Source organism: Vombatus ursinus, unplaced genomic scaffold (genome assembly GCF_900497805.2).
Source record: "Vombatus ursinus unplaced genomic scaffold, bare-nosed wombat genome assembly UNPS02014959.1, whole genome shotgun sequence".
In the NCBI taxonomy this organism is placed as follows: domain Eukaryota; kingdom Metazoa; phylum Chordata; class Mammalia; order Diprotodontia; family Vombatidae; genus Vombatus; species Vombatus ursinus.
Window position 1 is genome coordinate 7,584,768 of NW_020954737.1, and position 17,543 is coordinate 7,602,310.

Here is a 17,543-nt window from a genome sequence, read left to right on the forward strand (position 1 = left end):
ATAAACCAAACTGCATTTAAATTCTTAAATAGGTTTAAAAATCACATTAGAAATGGTATACCAGTCCTAAATAAAAACGTGACTTCTTTAGAAGTGGAGACATATTCTCATTAACAGATGCTACCAAGACACTATGAAAATTTACTGCAAGATGTCCAACTCATGTGTGGACCTCTAGGTGCACAGGTTGTTTAATTAGTGTAATGTTAAAATATTTTTAAGCACTCCTAAGTAAATACTTAAAGCAACCTTGTTCCTCTGCCCACTTAAAAAAAAAAACAGTAACCCTTTTCCTTTTCATGAAGACCATATTAAAACCACATAATTTGTTACCGTACGTTACCATTTCATCTTTATAACTAGGAATAGACCATGTGAAACCTGCAACATTTTATTTTTAAAAAAAATTAACAGCTTCAGAATAGTTCCAAATGTAGTAACTTTTCCAAAAAATACCAAAAAGTACAGTGTAAAGCACCTTCTCATTAAATACAAACTTTCTTTTCATGATGCATTGCATCAATGTTTTGCATCGATCTTGATGCAAAAAGAATTTTATGTTGCATCCTGGAACGCAGAAATTGTATACACTGAAACAGGATGACTAACACCAATTAGCTGCTTATACTCCAACAGAGGGATTTTTTTCCCCTTAACAAAACTGACCATTTTTTATGTTTGTTAAAAGTCAATACTCAAGAATTTCAACTTAGTTGTAGCAAATGCAAATTTGCACTTTTAAAAAGAAAACTTTAGATTGAATAATGTTATGGAAGCATTAAGACAAGAAGCTTACCAAAACCAGTCCTGTTGCTTGATGTACTTAATGTAAACATTCAATAAGGGATTTCAAAATAAAACATCACCTACATTACTTTTGTAGCATCATTTCCAAGACTAATGCAATAGGAAAACAAAAAAAATTTTTACTCCCTTTTCAATTTTTTCCACAAAAGATTATGGTAGCAAACTTGTGTTCAGGTTTTGGTTATTTCTTTTTCATCATCTTATTCTCATCCATCAATGAAGCTGAACCACCCTCAGTTTAAATCCCATTATTCTTGGATTGACTATAAGCTTTGTATCTATGAAAATGATTTGAAAAGGGCCCCCAGGGTCTCTATTAGAAGTAGAAATGCTCTAAGAGCATTTGGGTTTGGTGGCTGACTCCTTATAATTCTTTATCAGTATAAACTTGGAAGTTACTCTCATTCGGGCTTGACTTCTTTGGTATATGCACATAAAATGGCATTGACAGCTTTCTATCACTAGCTTCTTAAGAGACCAAGATAAAAAATCCAGAAGGGGCAAGAGATGGGGGGAAGATAAATCTGAAGAGATGGGATGGGGGAAAATTTTTCTTTACATAGGAAAATAAAGTCAACACTCAATGTGATCTAAAATCCCTACTTTTTTTTTTTTTTAAATGACGTGGCACATCAAAAAAGTTAGGTTCAGAAATGACAAGACCTGGAAATGAAATGTTCCCTCTGTATTTTGGCATCATACCACTCATAGTACACAACTATCTAAGGATCCCTCAAGCACATTCTTGGCACGATAGACCCCTTAAATCCCAAATAAAATTACCATTTCTCTCTGTGTCTCAACATCACTCCATTCATATGAAGCTGGTCACAAATATAAAACAAGATCACAGCTCACCCTCTGTCTACTATCTCCTTTTTTTCTATTTGATAAATTAAAGTTTACAAAATGTTTTTTTTTAAAAGGGTTCACTTTCAACATTTTTTCCGGTGTGTTTAATGAATGTAAAATTTAACATCCCAGATGGGGGAGCTCAGTACTTTACAGATGTTAACTTTACTGCTGAGATTTCTAACAAGGCAGATTCAATTTATACCAACTGTTTTAAAATACGATTTGAATACCTGGTCATAGGTACAGGTCTCAGGTCTATGGCCACTTTAGACAATACAAATAACCTAGATGTGAAGCTTCAAGTCCCATCATCCATCTCTTTGACTAGCCATTCCTTAAATTATTTCCCTTTTCATTTCCTTCATCTGATAAAAACTTAAAAGTGAGGTTTTTATAGGAGATATTCTCCCCCAAGGTCACTATAGGTAATTATGCAAACATGCATTTATAACCCTTAAACACACTGAGACTAATGCCTGGAGTCAAATCTCTTGCTAAAATATAGTCACTACAGACTTATTCTAGAAAAGTAAAAAGGTATACTGGGAAATTTACCTTCTGTAGTGGACCCATTGCCTAATAAAACTTTGATGGAGGAGAAAATAACAAGTCTCAGGTACACACATGCAAACATTGAAATTCTGAATTTCCTGACGAACTTTTTTGTACCCCTGCTGATGAAATCCATGCCATGTCAAATGCCAATCAGAAAAGAAACAGAATGATACAGACTCATACCTCTTTTTAAAAAGAGATTTACAATGGACATATATATGTAATCTGAATGGGTAAAGGAAAGAAAAGATACCAAATAGCACTATCACAAAAATAATTAACTTCTACAGGTCTGTTGCATGTATTTGCATGAGGAACCAAAGAAGAACGCTACCCCTTTATCATCCAATTAAGTCCATGTAGAATTTCTGTCACAGCAAAAAGGACATCTTTAAGAATAGAACAGGATTTCCCTGGTGTTCTCTCAAGGGATTACTTCATACATTTAAAAAAAATACTATTTCAAAGTAAAAGCAGTAATAGTTATTTAGATTTGTCAGTATTGAAACAAAGTTCCATGGAATTTCTGGGACACACTTTCTTCTGTCAACTCAACTTTTCAAACAAGTAGTTGTCACTCAAATGTCCCTCTGAAAAAGGATCTATCCCACAGTCACAAAGCGGCTTCCTTTATTCTGAGTGAGAGCAATTCTTTGTTCCTTCAGGATTCCAAATCGCTCATTCAAAGTCATCCCAGTCTAAAAGAAAGAAAAAAAGAAGTTTAACAACTTGACTTCAAGCCATTCAACTAAAATTTGACTTGGAATAAAGAAGATGTAATTATGATTCGGAAGAATTTGTAGTTACAAATTTTTATGGACAAGATTAGTGTCACCAAATCTTCTCCCTGCCAAAAATTGTCTTTTTGCCTTTCCTATCACTGTAAATGCTATGTTAATTCTCCAAGTCAACTACATTTCTCAGTAGACCCTTTCAATATGATCACAATCTCACTTACAACTGCTCCTTCTTTACCAATCCCACTGTTAACTACCAAATGTAGGGTTTTTAAAAAAAAAAAAAACATCTTTTGCTTGGAATACTGTGAAAGGCAACTCTTATTTTCCTTGATTCCAATCAATAAACCCTCAAATCCATTGTACCTATTATAGCTTAACCAGATCTGATTTTTCAAGTAATTCAACTGACAGCAAATGACCCACCTTCCTATGACTCCCCCACAGGATTTGCCTAATTCTTATGAACTCATATTTTCTAGTCAAGTTGTTTAGAGGAGGGGAGGGAGGCAGTGCCACAATTCACAAAGAATCCACATCCAAAGACAGTGTCACTGGAGAACTAATAAACTGTGGAACAAATACTGATGAAGTATAGGACCTTAAGTCATTGTGAAGAGAATATGGGTAACAAGGGAGTGAAATACAAGTATACTAATGGCATAAGGCGTTCTACTACTGTTTCATAAACCCAAGAAGATAAATTTCCTAAGTGGAAAGAACTCCTTTCTGATTCTGACAAGAACAAATGGGAAAATTTGAAGACAATCTCGAAGACATCAGGTTTCTTATACTACATGGCACAATAAATACACAACTTAAGTTTTTAAAAAAATGAAATTAGTACCAGATCATGTACTATTCACAGCTATGGTTGTGAAAGAATTGTTTTTTTTTTTAAATTGTCCATATTAGCCCTGTTGCAAATGCCCCCCTCACCCCCAAAGAAAGTTTAAAAAGTATGCTTTAATCTGCACTGAGAGTTTATCAGATCTCCTTCTGAAAGTGAATATCATTTTCATCCTAAGTTCTTTGGACTTGTTGGATCACTGTCTTGATCAGAATTATCAAGTCTTTCACAGTTGATCATCACTACAATATTCTCCTGATTCTGCTTTGTATCAGTTCATATAAGGCTTCCCAGGTTTTCCTGAAACCATACTGCTCATCATTTCTTATAGCACAACAGAATTCCATCACAGTCATACCACAACTTGTTCAGCCATTCATGAGCATCTCTTCCATTTCTAATTCTTTATTACCACAAAAAGAGCTGCTATAAATATTTCTGTAGGGGCAGCTAGGTGGCGCAGTGGATAGAACACTGCCCTGGATTCAGGAGGACCTGAGTTCAAATCAGGCCTCAGACACATAACATTTACTAGCTGTGTGACCCTGGGCAAGTCACTTAACCCCAATTGCCTAAAACAAACAAACAAACAAAAAAACAAAAAATAAATAATAAATATTTCTGTACAAATAGGTCCTTTTCCTCTAATCTCTTTAAGATGCAGACCTAGTAATGGATCAAAGGGTTTGTGGATTTTGCCAACCAAATGGCAGTTTTTCCTTCTCATTTTGGCTGCTTTAGTTTGTTTGTGCAAAAACTTTTAAATTTCATATAATCAACATTATCAGCTTTTACTTCCTGTAACCCTCTTTATCTCATTTGGTTATAAACTCTCCCCTTATCCTTATCTGACAAGTACATTTTCCCATCCTTCCCTAATTTACTTGTGATATCATCCTTTACATCTAAATCATGCACCCATTTTGACCTTATCTTGATATACTGTGTGAGATGTTGGTCTAATCCTATTTCCTCCTAAAAATGCTTTTAAGTTTTTCCAGCAATTGCGGAAGAATTCTTAACAAGTGACAGAAATGATAATAAAAATAGGTGATTTCAATTACACGAAACTGAAAGGCTTTTGCATGAACAAAATGAGTAAGAGTAAGGAAAGAAAGGAAGATATCAATGGGGGGAAATCTGCATCAAATATCTGATAATAGTCTGATATCCAAGACATTTAGAGAACTTGCACAATTTAACACTAAGAACCATTCTCCAATGGATAAATGATCAAAGGGTATCAAACAGTCTTCAAAACAAATGCATCTAAGATTCACTAACAGAGAAATGCAAATTGAAATAAAGCTGAACTTTCACCTTACATATCCAACCAAGTGTCAAACATGACAAAAGATGGAAGTAAATGTTAGAGGGCTACAGGGAGAGAGGCACAGTGACATGTTGTTGTGTAACTATGAATTTGTGCAACCTGACTGGAAAGGTTTACCTATCATATTTATGGAGAGCAGAAGAATTCATGACCAAACAGGAGACAGAGACCATTATGAAATGCAAAATGGATAACCTGATTACATTAAATTGAAAAGTTTTTGCACAAACAAAGCCAATGCAACCAAGATAGAAGGAAAGTAGAAAATTGGGAAAGAATTTTTATAACCAGTGTCTCTGATAAGGGCTTCATTTCTAAAATATATAGAAAATTAAGTCAAATTTGTAAGAATACAAGTCATTCCCCAATTGATAAACGGTCAAAGGATATGAACAGGCAGTTCTTAGATGAAGAAATTAAAGCCATCTATAGTCATATGAAAAAATGCTCTAAATCACTATTTATTAAAGAAATGCAAATCAAAACAACTCTGAGGTGTACCACATCACACCTATCAGATTGGCCAACATGATAAAACAGGAAAATGATAAATGTTGGAGAAGATGTGGGAAAATTGGAACACTAATGCATTGTTGGTGGATTTGTGAAATGATCTAACCATTTTGGAGAGCAATTTAGAACTATGCCCAAAGGGCTATAAAAATGTGCATACTCTTTGATCCAGCAATAGGATCTAGGGCTATATCTCACAGAGATCATACAAATGGGAAAAGGACCCACATGTACAAAAAATATTTATAACAGCTCTTTTGTGGTGGCAAAGAACTGGAAATTGAGAGGATGCCCATCAACAGGGGAATGGCTGAGCAAATTGTGGTATATGAATGTAATGGAATACTATTGCACTATAAGAAACGGTAAACAGGCTGACTTCAGAAAAACCTGGAAACACTTGTATGGACTGACGCTGAGTGAAGTGAGCAGAACCAAGAGAACGTTGTACACAATAACAGCCACGTTGTGCGATGACTAACTTTGATAGACTTAACCCTTCTCAGCAATAGAGGGATCGAAGACATCATGATGGAAAATGCTATCCACAAAGAAGAAAGAGCTATGGAGTTTGAATGCAGATGGAAACATACTATTTGCTAATTTTTTTTCTTCTGTTGTGTTTTATTTCCTCTTTCTGGTGGTTCCTCCTATCGGTTCTAATTCTTACTTACAACATCACTAATGTGAAAATATGTTTAATAGTAATGTATATGTATAGCCTATATCAGATTGTGCTCTGTCTTGGGGAGGGAGGTGGAGAAAGATTTAAAACTGAAAAGCTTATGGAAATGATTTTTGATAATTCAAAATAAATTACTTAAAAAAAACTCACTGAAGGCAAAAAAAAAAACGAAACCCAAAAAAACCCAAAACCAGACTGGAAAGAAATTTAGAATTATGCTAAGTAGTTGTCTAAAATGCAAGTACCCTCTAACTCAGAGATCCCACTGCTAGGTATACACTTCTACCCAAGGTCAAAAGATATGGTCCCCTATACACCAAAATATTTGTAATAGCATTTTTTGTAGTAGCAAAGAATAGGAAATAAAAGTTAATTGGAAAATCGCTAAATAAACTATGGTACATGAATGTGTTAAGGAATATTACTGCAATGCAACAAATGATGAATAGTAATAATACAAAGAAGCATGGGAAAACTTATATGAACTGATGTAAAGAGAAGTGAGCAGAATCAGGAAATCAACATACATAGTGACCATAACAATGGAAAAAAGAAAAGAACAAACTGAGGAGTGGGTAATTAATTATAATTATCAAGGGTGAAAAAAATGCACCTCCCTTCCTTCTTTGCAGAGACGGGGAGAACATGCATATACTATCAAAACTTGGTTGACGTTTAATTTGTCTTTAATTTAGGTTTTAGTTTTATCTATTTTTCTTTCTTTTTATTTTTTGTTAGAAGAATAATTGTCTAGGGAGAAGAGAGGGAAAGGATATATTTAGGAATGAATGTGGTGAAAAGAAAAAGATATAAAAAACTTTTTTAAAAGAAATAATACCTAAAATCTATAAAGGAAAAAGAGCTACTAACATGAAATACATTAAATATTTACTACGTATAAAGTACTGTACTTTGTAAATGCTGCTACTGTTATTTTGTTAAAGTGGACCCAGTGAAATGCTTCAAGTACTAGAAAGAAAATAAAATTTACCTGTTTTCCAACACTGTTTATATCAAATTGTAAGGGAACTCCTTTGGGAATCTTCTTCTCTTCAGGGTGATCCCTTTTCATCAGAAATGATGGTATAGGAGTACGAGTTAAACGGGGTCTCTGAGCTCTATTAAAAAAAATTTTTAAAGTGAAAATTAAATTGGTGCAACAACACCATAAAAACTAAGAGAAAAATTTTGTATATAAGATGTCTTTACTGGCATACAAATCCTAATAAACCAGCAGTATTTTTTTATTAATGAATTAAAAATTTAAGATATTGTCCATAATGTACTCATTACAACACTGATTACTACGTCTAAATACTTAATATGTAGCTTCTATAATATGTCTGTTTGAGAAATAAACTATTTTGAGAAATAAAACATTTTGAAGTAACACTTAAATTCACCTGACTGCACCCCAGTAACTGTCCTATAAAGAAGAGTATGAAGTAGTGGAAAGAGGGCAGACCTTTGAGTCAGAAAGACCGAAGCTCAAGTCTCACTGAACACATCAAAGTTATATGACTATGGGCAAGTCATTTACTGTGGCAGTTTCCCAGGTAACTCTCTACAAGTTACAATGGAGTTGCCAATATACATTGATGAAGAAAGTTTCCAAAGTCACACTGGCAAAAAGTAAAATATCCTAATTGATTTAATGTTCTGAAGATTAAATCGGTGAGGAGTCACTCATAAAAGACTCAACAAACAGAAAAATAAAACTTTCTGTTTACCCTTGCCTCCCTTAGAGAGAACAAGCTGTTAATTAGGAACTCATTCCCATGTCAGTTTGCTTTATTTCTTATTTCTTATCTACCGAGAGGCAGATATAAGAAAAAGTTTCTTATCTTAGGAATCCTAAAATAGGATAGATTTTAATTGATTTGCTTCAAGTTAGAGAGAAGGGCCTATGTGGTCTGTCTCCCTAAACAAGGAGAAGAGAATATTCTAATTATTTTCTTAATGGAGTCAATAAGTTATTCTCATTGACCAGAAAGTGGCCCAAGCTTTGAAGGTCATAAGATTAAGAACCCTTTCAAGGCCATGAAGAATTTCATACTGTGCTGAAACAACACTGGCAGGTAGTTCGGCAGAAATGACAATGTGTTCTGCAAACTGAAGAGCCAATATACCTGAAATGAGTCATTCACTTTAAATCATTAAGGTGAACAGATCAAAAACAAAAGAACCCCAGCTAAAAAGCTTTCCTAATCTCTGGCTCCATTTGTGAAGACAAAAGGATGAAGAACTAATTATTCAAAGTACATGGGTTAGAATATAGAACTACTATTCTGATACCAATCTAGGTCTCCCAGATCACTCTGCTAAAACCTAAATATAAACTAAGAAAGCTGAATCTCTAAAATAACTTAATAAAAAGTGAAGTGAAATGTTTATGCAAACTAATTAACTGGCAAAATTCCATTTTTAAAAGCATTTCACTTTCTACAAGCTAAAATATTAAGTAGATCTACTGGCAGAAAAATTTACTTACACTGAAGGATGAATTGCTCCAGGATTGTCAATGGATACAGTCAAAATTCCTCCATTTGTGGTAGAAGTTCGCCACCTAGTTAAAATACAGGAAAACACATTATTGAAATGGAATTCACATGAAAATTGACATTCTCTTATCACTTTAATTGTGAATTTTAGTCTAAAAAAAGTTTGGAAGAGATTTAAACTTAAAACATCATTTTCTTAAAAGAATACTGAATCAAAGTGATTTTATTTTAAATTTGATAAAAAAAAAGTCTTGTTATATCCTATGTTTAAATATTTCTGATATCTAATTTTGTGTTATTTAATCACCTTTCTATATAAATCCACTTGTCATTGGCACCAGTTTTCCCAGTTACCCAGAGTAGACAATGAAGATTCCATTTCTATCTCTCCACTATCCCCTATGTACAATCTACCACTAAATCCTACCAATTCTTTCTTTATAATCCTTTCCTTTCTATTTATATTGCCATCATCTTAGTCTAGGCCTTAACACATGGATTATTCACAGGGGATTCCTATTTAATCTCTCTATCTTCAATCTCCACTGCACCCCAATTCATAAGAGCATAGTGCCACCACACTAATCTTCCTAAAATAATATCTGTACCAAAACAGTGTCCCAATTTCAAAAAGCTACAACTCCCTATTACCTGTTGGATCAATACAAATCTCACTTTACCTCTGTTAACTTCTCTCTCTTTCCTCCCTCCCCAATGTTCTAGCTATGTTGGTCTTTTCATCACTCCTTAACTGAGCATGCCTTGAAAACAGCACCTTAATTTTCTTTCAAGGCCCATTTACAATTCCCTTTCTTTCATGAAGCACTCTCCCCCTTATTCCACCCAACAATGATATCCTCTCCCTACTTAACAAAGAGTACTATTCATTGAACCATCCTATACTTTGACAGTTACCATCTTCAAATTTTTTGAAAGGGACTTTAGCAAAAATAATTTTATATAGCATATCCCAATCAGCAAATAATATTTCTGAAGACTAAAGACCTATACGACCTATAAGACTATAATCTATCCTTTATTGCCCAAGTGATACAATAATATTTAATTATGTGAAAAATAATTCCACATTAGTGATTATCTTATATATTCTAGAATTTCCTATTTTATGGATACACATACACACAACTAATTAAAATGTATTGCCATTTCATCACACTAATTATAAAATGGATTACCTCAAAATTCCCATACTGCTTCCAATTTTACAACCCTGATTACATTTAACTGCGTGTATACCTACTTATACACACATGTATATATAACCTATTATTATTTGAATGTGTAAATCTGTTTGTTTTATCTCCCCAACTTTGTATGCCAGGAAATGACACACCATCTGTTTACTTAATAGTTGGTACAAAATGGTTATTTTAATACAGTAGCTATGCAATTAAGAAGTAAAAAATTAACCAAGTATTTTAAACCAGCCAGCAAAGTTACTTTTGTCTTTCTTAAAGACAAATTAATTTCTTTAATACAAACTACTTCATAAAGTATCATTTTCCTTAGCCAGGAGGGGAATGATTCTTTACTGAGATTCAGTTTAAAGCAAGACACCCACTGCAACTTTAAATCCCACTGCACCATGTCAGGTCATCTCAGAACCCTAACTCAAGATGAAATGAGAATGAGAGACCATACAATGGAAATCAGCTGGTACTTCTTTGGAAGAACCCACTTTGAAAACATGACAAATACTATTTTCATTCCTATTTTATAGACAAGGAAACGGACAAAAAGAAGTTAAATGACTTGTTTAAAGTCATATTGTCAGTCAGAGTGAGCACTGAGATTAGAACACAAATGTCTTCCTTTATATACCACTGTCTCCTACTATGCTATCAAACGGATATATAAACCATAATTCTTATTTTGGAGGCCAAAAGTTCCCTCAAAAACATGTAATAATGGTAATAAAAACACATGAGTAATGTTTCAAGTTCTACAATTGTTAATACAAGCAGAATTAAATCTTTTTTGAGCACAGAAATGTTAGCGCAGCCCTGTTGCTGACTGTAACTAAAGATGGGTTCACCCATAAAATCTGTATCAGTTCTATGGACACACATAGATTAATGATGCTATCATTCTAGTCTACAATCTTTAAAGTTTCTTTTCCAAGTGAATACTCCTTTAAAATCCAAAGATGGGGTAGGGAAGAACAACAAAAAATCTAAGGAGGACCTATTAGTTTCAAGCCCACTATCCAACTTTCTTTCATTTCATTTCAACTTCTTTTAGTACTACAACACATACTCATTTTGGTAGCTGAGTTGATGTGTTTTTAAAATGACATTCTAAAAATATAAATTTAAACTTACTGACGAGTTCTCCTTGCTGTTGGTTTGTCTAATAGTTGTCCTGGGTGTACCTGGGCCTGAACCTGAAAAAATAAGCAAAGCAACTGTTCTTGCAGAAAACACAAGATCTCAGCACAATAAAACTTGGGCAAGGAACTACTTTATTCCTTAACTGAAGTGTAGTGATGAAATAAATGTAGGATTGAGGGAAAAGCATCACTAAAAAGCCAAACAACTTCAGCTATTTCAAGCAATGTAGATTCTAAGCATGTCCCCATGATCAACCAGCTGAGGATTCACGTATTACACTCTTAGTAAACACAGGCTACAAATGAAAATGAAATAAAGGTTTTCAGAGGAAATTTTTTTTAGGAGAGCCAAGCAAGCAGGGCAGATAAGAATAAACGTTCATAGAGGGTGCTACTCTCCCACTCCCAGAGCACTTCTTTTTCACTGTTCCATCTATACTGTGAAACCACACCGCTAAATGACAACTGTCATAACTGGTGGCTCATGGTCGTCTTTTCTGATTGACAAGCTTTTCCCATACCTTTAGGCCTCTTCTGAAAAGAAAGGTTGCCTGGCGTGTGTCTTTTTGCTGATTTAATTTAGTCCCATTCCTGGTGAAATTGACTGGAACATTATTCCTATAACATTTATTAAAAAAAACAAAAACCACAACACATTACCATGAAGATCTTAGACTCTTCAAGGCAAAAAAACTTAAACAAATCATGTTCAAAAGAGAAGGACCAAGACTCTGAAATAATTCTCAATGAAGCAGAACCTGATTTATATCTATAGGTACTTCAAGACAAGTTTCAATAGTTCAAACTGTGGGAGTCAAAAGCTGTTATTTCAACGCAGAAGTACTTTGCCATGGCAGTTTGCCGAGTCAGTAATAACATTAGACTTATTTGCCCCTCAAAATAAAAAAGTTAAGGAAAAAAACCTGACAATCAGGGAACATTAATTTGCATCTGGAAAACTTAATTCTGTTTTTACCTTTCCACGCAGATGGAAAGCTACATGTCTGATTCAATTCATTCTCTTGAAACCTTGGTATACCCAAAGTAAATCTCCAGGTCATGTTTGTAAATTGAGATTGTCCCTTTCAAAAAGGCCATATCTGAACTTCATGAAATAAACAAAAATACGCTGATGGACAGAATAGTACAATGGAAAGAGTTTTGGGGACCCAGAATTCTGAAGTTCCAACTCCACTGGCCTGACAACTCACTTAACCATTCTCAATTTAAGCATCTGTGTCACAGGGATAACATAATCAAATGAGATACTGTATATGGAAGTGCTCTGAAATACACTAAGTCCTAAGCACATGCAATGACTCAGTGATTATAGAGCATAAACCTAGGTCTCTTCCTAGAGTTCAACAAGGTTGCTGATAAAAATCCATGCTAAACTAAGACTTGAAAGGGCTCAATCTGTGCAAATATCAATGATCCAGCTAGTGCTTTTCAAAGGACAACCAAGTCCAGGCAAATTAGTCCTTCTAGCTTAGCTGCTGCTCTTAACTTCTCTATGGCCTCCTTCTGAGCCATTCTACATGTTCTCTCTGGTCTGTTTTACAAGTTTCTAACCTGGCTGTTTACTCCTATCCTATTACTCAAGATACAACTCAAGACCTTCTCCATGAAACTTTCCCTGACTACCTGAACTCACAATTATCTTTTTCTTTATCAACACCCTAAGCCACATAAACTACCACTTGATTACTGTTCTCTAGTTTTATTTAAGCATACAAATAAGAAAATGTATATAGATCACAGTACTGTAACTGCAAAATTAAATGTGAATTACAGTTATTATTGCAGTTTGACTTTCTAACAAGGGAATGTAAGCATTTCAGGGAAGGCTTTCCTGATGCTTTACTATTATTCACAGTAGCCAAGTTCACACTTGGACTTAAAAGGTGCTTATACATATTTCCTGAATTAACTGTCCCCAAATTTCACCATTTTGGATTCTAAAATTAGATGACGGTTCTCCATGAAACGCTACTGCCAATGCAAATAATTAGTGCATGGCTCTGTGTTAGGTGCTGGAGATACAAAGACAAAACAAAAACCTTGGAGGTGAGTACCCACCCAGAGGAAATCATCTCATGTTCATATAATCTTATTAATAAATGTTATCTTTGAAACATGCAGTCACAGGGAAAAAGGAGTCAGAGAGGTAACATGGAAACAGTTCTGGAATTGGGAGGCAGAAAACTAGGATTTGCACCCCAGCTCTTGCTACCCTACGTGACTCTGGGCAAGTAATTTAACCTTTCTGACACTCAAATTTCCTTAGCTATAAAAGGAGGATAAAAATATTTTTACTATCTGTTTCAATGATGAAATGAGAAAAATATATATATATACACACATAATCCTTTGTCAATGCTTAGATGCTGTATAAAATGTAAGTTATTACTTTATCTGACAACTCTCATTTCAGAAGTTTCTCTTTTGCAATAATAATTTCAACTTGCTGGCAGACTACGGGTGAGGATGGAATACCCTTAGTGGAATATTTTATGATAGGGGTTCCTTTCCTGTATGGGAAAAACTAGATGGCCACTAAATTCTTTTCTAATTTTCAAATTCTGTAATGCTGTATATGCTATCACACTAGTCACTGTTTCCATTGCTTTTGCTCAATTGTTTTACTTTGTGGTATGGGAGAGCTCCTGGCAGGAGAAGACAGATCCACAAACTGTTGTGATGTGAAAACAAAAGGTACGAAATGCAAGCTATCAACAACCACATAAAAGAATCCTTCAAATAGCAAATAAGAGAGATGCAAATAAAAACTCCTCAGTAAAGCTGGCAAAAGATGAAAATAGTCAATGCTAGAGGGCCTATGGAAGGCTAAGCATATAAATAATGTACTGTTGATGGAACTGTGGATTACCTAATCTAGAAATTTGGGATTATACTAAAAAAAAAGTTACTAATGAATAGACAAACAAGGGATAGCAGGCATATATCTCAAGGATATTAAGGTTCATATATACAAAAATGATAGCATTTTTGGTATTAAAGAATTACACAGAAAGTAGGTTACCCATTGATAAAGGAATAGCTGAACAAATTGTGGTACATAAATACAACAGGATGCTACTATGCCATAAGATACTATGAATAAGAAGAATTCAGAGAAACTTATAAAGACTTATACGAACTGATGCATAGCAAAAAAAGCAGAAGCACAACAATTTACACAAAGACCATAATAATGTAAATGAAAATAACACTGAAAGATGTAGAAGTCTGTTCAAAACATTATCCAATCCTGATTTCAGAGGACTGATGAAGCATGCCTCCTACCTCTCTGCTGAAAGATGATGGACTATAGGTGCAGAGTTTTTCTCGACTGTCCTTATTTGTTAAAATAGAGGGGGGCAGGGGAGGGTTGATAGAGTCCCTGGGAGGTGACTGATATAAAAACAAGAGCATCAATAAAACATTGTTTTAACCATTTAAAGGCATCAATATGATCTATTAAAAAAAAAAAGTTTGTTTCCAAAGAGGTTTGACATTACAAAACCTCCATCCTGATGAATATGTTGAAGTGCACAAAACAAAAGGATAGGTGTCCACATACAGCTCCAGCTGGGTTAAACTGGGTTGTCTTGCAACTCTAGCAAAAATGTATTAAAACAAAATTATAAAATCCAAGGTATTCTAGTTAACTTCTACAAAGACTCAGCAGTACTATAGTACTTGCAAAAAAGTGAACAGCTGGGCTTTTTCTCCTGTTCACCTTGTCTTTACAGAGGGCAAATGGTCAAATGAACAAATTACAACTAAATTTAAAGCTGCTACTGTGGTCAAGTGGAAAGAGAGCTAGATGTGGAGTCACAGGGCCTAGGTTCAAATTCAGACTCTGCCTCTAATCTTTGTGAACTTTAGCAGCTTCAGTTTTCTCATCTATAAAACAGGGGGTTGATTTAGATCTCTAAGGTTTCCGACAGGTATAAATCTATGAGTCAATGATGAATAGATTCAGTCTAATCCAGCTTCAGGTCAACCAGACTTCATGAAGAATGTCTGGTTTTTCTTTATGCCACAGGTTCCCAGGAAAGACGACTCCAGTCTAAATCAATCCTCACACTCTATTTCTGGATAATAGGTTTTGTGGCTATAGTTTTAAGCAGCAAGAAATTTAGGGAAGGTGAGCGATACTTTAAAACACAAATTTCAGGACATTAAATTCATTAGAGCTAATGAATGATGTAGTTTAGATAAAAAAAAAATCTCATTATGGAATATCTGCTGCTTAGCAGTCATATTATAGGGATCCCAGCTAGTGGTCTTAAAAAGACATGCGCTCAGTCACTAGGTAGAGTGTGGACAGATTAACACAAATCTATCATCACTCCTGAAAAAAAAAAATCACAACAAAAACACATGCACGCTGACAGTAGGTCAGTGGCATTATCTTAATTTATGAAGGAGAGCACATTATAATGGTCTACTTCAAACCTCTCACCTTCTTAACTGGTTAGGCCTCCTGAGAACTGGGATTGGTTTCCTCTGCATGTCATTTTGTCTCTGAAGGTTTGTCTTCCTTTTTAACATTGGATAATATCGCTGTATGTTCTTTAAAAACAATAACAACAACAATCTGATTAACATGGTTTCCTACCTGTAGATAGAAGGTGTTCTTTGGGGGGGAAAGGGAGGTAGGGAGGGGGTAATAAAAAGAGTACAAGATTTAGCATCAGAAACATGGGTTCAAATCCCAGCTCTGACATATTAACTATGTGAAAAATGAAAATTATTAACCCCTTTGAGCTGTTTCCTTGTCTGTGAACTAGGGAGAATACTAAGACCATCTCTACCCCCTAGAAGTTACTGTGAGATAAGCATTTTGTAAATCATAAGGTGACACAATTATTTGTTATTTCTGACTTTTTTCCTCTCTAGGGAGAGCTCTCTATGGGAGCCCTAATTCACATAACCTTTATATTTTCCGCAGGGTCTTAGATAGGACACTGCCCAAAGATGCCTTTAATAAATGTTGAATGAATGAGTGAAATGATATGAATAGAAATGTGAGCTATTGCTGAAAAATGCTTATCTGAAGGTAGTATGGGGCAACTCTATAATACTAGCTGAAACCAACAGTTAGCAAAAACAAAAAAAGTAAACATGTCTTCCTGAAAAATGGAAATATTGCATATAAAGGTTGTTCCTCTTCATGTAGAAATCTATTTTTTAATAAGTCTACAGTATACTTAAAGGTAAGCCTAAAAACTGTCAGAAAGAAAATGTTTAATTCCTGTATTACAAATAAAATAGGTAGTGATAAATTTAAGTCCATGTATTTTAAATGAAGATCTATGCAACACACAACACTCTCTATTTGGTTTCTTATCTCAAAAGTTTGCTTCTTTATGTCTTTCTTATTTATACTATGTATTCCCTAGAGCATGAGCTCTTAACCATTTTTTTTTTGTCATGAAGTCCCCTTTGAGCCTTTTTTGTGTTCTGAATCCCCTTTTACAGTCTGGTAAAGCATATGGGCCCATCTCATAATATTTTTAAATGCAAAAAATAAAAATTCATAAAATGACAAAGGAAATGAGTTATATTGAAATAGTTATAAAAATGCTAAAAACAAAACAAAACAAAACACAAAAAACCTCAAACAACAACAACAACAAAGAGTTCATGGACCCCAGGTGAAGAAACCCTGCTCAAGAGCAATGCATTTGTTCATTATCACAGGTATCAAATGAACCAATGCTTCCATTTGTTTGACTAATTTTATACTTATGAATTTTAAATATACTTCATTTCTAAAAATAGAATACTTATCAAGTCTAGCTATTATACTTAAGTTAGGAAAAATACAAATTTATATACATATATGAAAGAAAGTGAGAAGTCAAGCATAAAAAAGCACAACATTAAAAACAATACAATTTTATAGTTTCTTGAGAAATTGCTCTTAACTCCTGACTCTCACCACCCTGATCCATCCTTAACCCTGCTGCCAAGCTAGGCTTTCTTAAAATATACTTTCATATCTTGTCACGCCTATTAAAAAACTTTCAATGCTTCACTATAGATTGCAGTATCAAATTTTAACTCCCCTTCTCATTCCCAATCTCTCCCCAAATTTTTCTCTACTGAGCTGGATCTGAACCCTGACTTTGTTATTTATTAAATTTGTGACAATGAGCAAAATCACCTAATTTCTCCAGACATGCTTCCTCATCTGCAAAATGAGGAGAGTGTACTACCTATTCAATTATATTTCACAACACATGCTATTTGACCAGTCTCTCTCATCCTCCTATTAACACACTATACTCATTCACGCCTCTACGTTCTCTTTGACCAGAATACTCCCCTCCCCTCCTATACAAA

At 34.4% G+C, this 17,543-nt stretch overlaps 1 protein-coding gene across 2 annotated transcripts in view; it reads right to left on the reverse strand.

Annotated features, from left to right (window-relative positions):
* Positions 1 to 375: 375 nt before the first annotated feature.
* FYTTD1 (forty-two-three domain containing 1) overlaps positions 376 to 17,543 on the reverse strand; it is a 46,469-nt gene continuing 29,301 nt past the window's right edge. The window contains exons 4-9 of one of the 2 annotated variants that reach the window (XM_027845282.1): positions 15,658 to 15,767; positions 11,708 to 11,804; positions 11,179 to 11,234; positions 8,827 to 8,901; positions 7,327 to 7,453; positions 376 to 2,915 (exon numbers count right to left, since the gene is read on the reverse strand). In XM_027845282.1, the coding sequence (XP_027701083.1) occupies positions 2,820 to 2,915; positions 7,327 to 7,453; positions 8,827 to 8,901; positions 11,179 to 11,234; positions 11,708 to 11,804; positions 15,658 to 15,767 (561 nt within the window). In that variant the 3' untranslated portion in view covers positions 376 to 2,819. Of the gene's footprint in view, positions 2,916 to 7,326; positions 7,454 to 8,826; positions 8,902 to 11,178; positions 11,241 to 11,707; positions 11,805 to 15,657; positions 15,768 to 17,543 lie in introns of both variants that reach the window. The other variant, XM_027845281.1, reaches the window with a different exon arrangement.